The sequence below is a fragment of the Neomonachus schauinslandi genome, unplaced genomic scaffold, assembly GCF_002201575.2.
Source record: "Neomonachus schauinslandi unplaced genomic scaffold, ASM220157v2 HiC_scaffold_2128, whole genome shotgun sequence".
In the NCBI taxonomy this organism is placed as follows: Eukaryota; Metazoa; Chordata; class Mammalia; order Carnivora; family Phocidae; genus Neomonachus; species Neomonachus schauinslandi.
Genome location: NW_025410818.1, coordinates 1 through 4,705, shown reverse-complemented (window position 1 = coordinate 4,705; position 4,705 = coordinate 1). Strand labels below are relative to the sequence as shown.

The window sequence follows — 4,705 nt, the reverse complement described above, 5'->3', positions numbered from 1 at the left end:
CTGCCGTTCTCATTGATGGGTAAACTTGGTCTTGGCTGGCTGTTCTCCCTGATCTTCTGGGGAGGGGCCTGTTGCCATGGTTTCCAAATGTCTCTGCCGCAGGCAGAATTGCCCCGCCCTTGCCCCCTCCTGGCTAAGTAATCTGCTCAGGTTTGCTCTCCGGGGCTTTTGTTCCCTGCGAGCTTTCCGTACAGATTTGGAGGCGGAGAGTGAAAATGGTGGCCTCCCAATCTCCACCGTGGAGAAGCCGAGAACTCGGGGCCCCACTTCTCAGTGAGCCCCCAGAGAAAAGCCGTCAGTCACTCCCGTCTCCCCGGTCTCCAGCCGCACTCCGTGCTCACCCGGCCTGTGACCGCGCATTTCTATCTCTGGCACCCGACCCCAGGTAGAGTCCCAAACCCAGCAGATCCCCGCGCGGCTCCTCCCGGGGGAGGTAGGTGAGTCTCCCCGGATCTGCTGCTTGTTGGGTCCCTGCTGGAGGAGCAGTGGCCCGACTGTGCCATGGATCACGTTTTATGGCAACCCCGATCTGAGAGCCCGCGCCTGGGCTCCGCCTCTGCAGCCGGCTTCCCTGCTCCGATACCTGGGAGCTCTGCCACACTCAGGCACCCCCGGTCTTTCTGTGACCCGTGGGTCCTGAGACCACACTGTCCCGGAGGGTTCCACACCCTGCTTATCCACCAGAGTGATGTCCCTCAGCGGAACAGACTTTTAAAAGTTCCGATTTTGTGCTCCGCGGCTCTATCACTTGCCAGAAGCGGCCGCCGGAGGCCCCTCCCCCGCCATCTATCCTCCCGAATATTGCCTCGGATTCACTTCTCCGCACGTCCTACCTTCCCGAAAGTGGTCGCTTTTCTGATGAGAGAGTTGTTGCTCTTCTTTTCTTCGATCTCCTGTTGAGTTTGTAGGTGTTCAGAATGGTTTGATCCCTATCCAGCTGAATTCCTGAGACCAGACGAAATCCAGGTCTCCTACTCTTCCGCCATCTTGCTCTGACCCCCATGAATAGTTCTTAAAGAAGGCAAATAACTTGTTTTATATGTTATTTATTTTTCATGATTTGCAGCAGTGTTTTCTTAAATTCTCTCTGTGTGTATAAGTATGTATGCATGTATATCTATTTATTGGAGGGATAGATCATGCATAGTGAATTTGTGCACATAGAGTAAAGGGAACACTTAAGTCACTACCCACATCTAAACAATTTCATTATTTAGGAAACTATATGATTCTCTATATAAAGAATTAATGAAATATAATTCAATTCTGAGGAGTTAATAAAACTGGCCCAATTAAAATATATTCTCATTTTAACTGAATAAAATTTTCATTTTTTACATTTAAATGCTGATATTTACAAATTACAGATTAAATTATAAATACAGATTAAGCTAGTTTTTATAGTATATCATTACTGATGATTTTAGAAAGATGTATAAATAATACATTTCATTTTCTTTAAGCTTTATCCAAATAAAAAATGAGACAGAAAATTGAGTTCCATATGCTACTCATTTATTCAGGTATTTAAGGGATAATATTGAGCAACTACTATATAGCAGGCATTGTGTAGCCATTCAGTTTATACAGAGGGCAAAACAGTGATCTCACATTGGGAAGTTTAAGATCTGATGAGTTAGAATGACCATAAAAAATAAATTTAGTTCATAAGTTTATTGAATATGTAAAAGATGAAAAGTGATTTGCAGAATACATCAAAGGACAGCACAGTAAGGAGAAATAGGCAAGTCGGGGGTTACTGAGATTTTAAGTACACTGTTCAGGGTAGGTCTCATTTAAAAAGTGACCGTTGACAAAAGATTGAACTGTATTTAAGAATACGGAATTAAGACTACATGGAGCTAACAGCTTTCTCAATAGACCAATATCATCAGTTGATTCAAACAAATAAATGGCCATGTTGTAAACCAAGCCCACTTCCAAAGCTGGTTGAGAGTCTGTTGACTTGAACTGCAAAATATGCATCACTCTCATTTTATTATGCTTCTAAATGTAAATGAGTTTGAGATTTATGCCACTGCATTTTAGCTCTATTTTTTTCTATTTTAGGAAAAGAGTGGAGTTCATGATGGGGCATGAGAATCACAGTTTCACCAGTGATTTCATTCTTTTAGGACTCTTTTCTTCTTCTCAATCAAGTCTAGTTTTCATCTCCTTTATATTCATCATTTTTATTATGACTATAACAGAAAACACAATCATGATCCTACTTATCCTCAGGGACTCAAGACTCCATACTCCAATGTATTTCCTGCTCAGCCATCTGTCTTTCATGGACATCTTGCATATTTCCAACATTGTTCCCAAAATGGTCACTGACTTTCTTTCAGGCAGCAGAACTATTTCATTCGCAGGTTGTGGCTTCCAGATATTTCTATCCCTCACCCTCCTGGGTGGTGAGTGCCTTCTCCTGGCGGCAATGTCTTACGATCACTATGTAGCCATCTGTCACCCACTGCGCTATCCCATTTTTATGAATGACTATGTCCGCATTCTCATGGCTAGAGGGTCCTGGATTGTTGGGACCGTCAACTTCATAGTCCACACAGCTTATGCACTCCAGTTGCCCTTCTGTGGCCCAAGAGCCATTGATCACTTTTTCTGTGAAGTCCCTGCCATGTTGAAGTTGTCCTGTGTGGACACAACACTCTATGAACGAGGAGTTTATGTAAGTGGCTTAATTTTTCTCCTTGTCCCTTCCTCCCTAATCCTTGCTTCTTATGTCCAAATTCTCCTTACTGTTCTTCAAATGAAATCATCAGAAGCACAGAAAAAGTCATTTTCTACCTGTTCCTTCCACATGATTGTGGTCACAATGTACTATGGGCCATTTATGTTCACATACATGAGACCCAAATCATACCACACTCCGGGCCAGGACAAATATTTGGCAATATTCTATACCATCCTCACACCCACACTGAACCCTATCATCTACAGTTTTAGGAATAAAGATGTTCTGAAGGCAATGAAAAATATGCTCAAAGTAACTTTCTCCATAAAAGATAGTAATAAAAATGCTTGAAGCATGTGTTTTCTATATCAATATTCAATGCTTAGAGATTATCCATTAGTCATATCTTTAGAAAGAAAATCAAAGTTTCTATCCATCAAGAGTGGAAAGTGGATTTTTCCAAACCTCCAATGAAAATTAAAAAAAGTTTTACAGGTATTTGTTTTATAAATACATACATCCAGAAATGTACTGTTCTCTCCCATGAAAAATTCTAAGAACTTATAAAAATTGACTTTTATAATACAATCACGTTATATGGGATCTATCCATATAACTTTTCTATTTCATGAAACAGTAAAATTATAATTCCAAGGTTACAAGCAGCTATCAAAAATTCATAAAAAATTATAGGCAAAATGGGTGCAGGTGTTCAAGAGGTAAAAATTCTAGTTATATGATACATAAGTTAAAAATAAGTAAGTCCTGTGATGTAATGTAGAGCATGGTGACTGTAGCTAACAATGGTCTGTTGTATATAAGAAAGTGGCTGAGAGTGTAGGTTTTAGTAGTTCTCATCATAACAAAATGAATTGTAGCTCTGTGTGGTGACAGATGATAACTAAACTTATTTTGATAATTATTTTATAAGATATAGATATATCAAATTTTTATGCAGTACACCTAAGAACAGTAGAATTATATCAATTATACCTCAATAAAACAGAAACATAAACCAATGTATTTTAGTATTTAATAAATCATATATTATTATGTATTTTAATATACTAATACATTATGTAACTTATTTGATATACTCAATGCATTAAATATTATTTAGTAAGAATAACATTTATTAAGAGTTATTGAAGAACTAGCATTCAGTTTCTATTAATATGAGTTCTAAATCATGAAAACACTTCCCTTTGAAATCCACCATCCCTGTTTTCTTGCACAATGATGTAAACAAATATTGCATGTAAGAACCTCCATACATCAATTGCATCCCTGTCCTAGTACTCCTGGATCTTTTTTGTATTGTGAATGTCTGAGTGAGAGGGCTACACCTCTGTACAGAGAAAGTGATGTAGAGGGGCCAAAAACAATCCAGCAGGTACAAGCAACTTCTGTTTTTGCCCCCTTTCAAACTTAATTGAGAGGGAATTTGGGAAACAAAATGTCAGAACTACATTAAATCCCAAACCAGTACAAGGACATGCATCACTGTGCCCTCACCTGGACGTTTCGAAGAAAAAAACAAAACTTTTCGGAACTCCATTTGAAATATCCATTGTTCATTGAATAGTTTGTTTTGAAACCTTTGTTACTGAAGTGAGAAATATATATACATACACTTACATATATACATTAGTTGTGGTACAATGAAAGTACTCATCCTTTCTAGAAGCAAACACAAAATATTTAATGTGTGTATTAAAATTGTGTCTTGTTTTAGGTACACATATAGGGTTACATTTTGTAACATTTTTAGCATTTTATCCTAAATATTAGTGCAAAGAAGAAAAATATTTTTTAAGACTTTATTTTTTAAGACTTTATTTGTTATTAATTGCCTTATATAAGTAGTTGCTCCCATGTTAGAGGCATAGATATTTACAATTGTTAGATCTTCTTGTTGGATAGACCCGTTAAGTAGGATATAGTATCCTTCCTCATCTCTTACAATCTTTGGTTTAAAATCTAATTTGTCTGATATAAGGATTGCCATAC

General features: G+C 38.3%; 1 protein-coding gene across 1 annotated transcript; it reads left to right on the top strand.

The window, feature by feature from the left end:
* Positions 1–2,086: 2,086 nt before the first annotated feature.
* On the top strand, positions 2,087–3,001 carry LOC123323901 (olfactory receptor 2AJ1-like; the record flags this gene model as incomplete). Its single annotated transcript, XM_044912433.1, has 1 exon — positions 2,087–3,001. A coding segment is annotated over exon 1 (915 nt), but the record flags the coding sequence as incomplete, so codon positions are not given.
* Between the last annotated feature and the right edge of the window lie 1,704 nt (positions 3,002–4,705).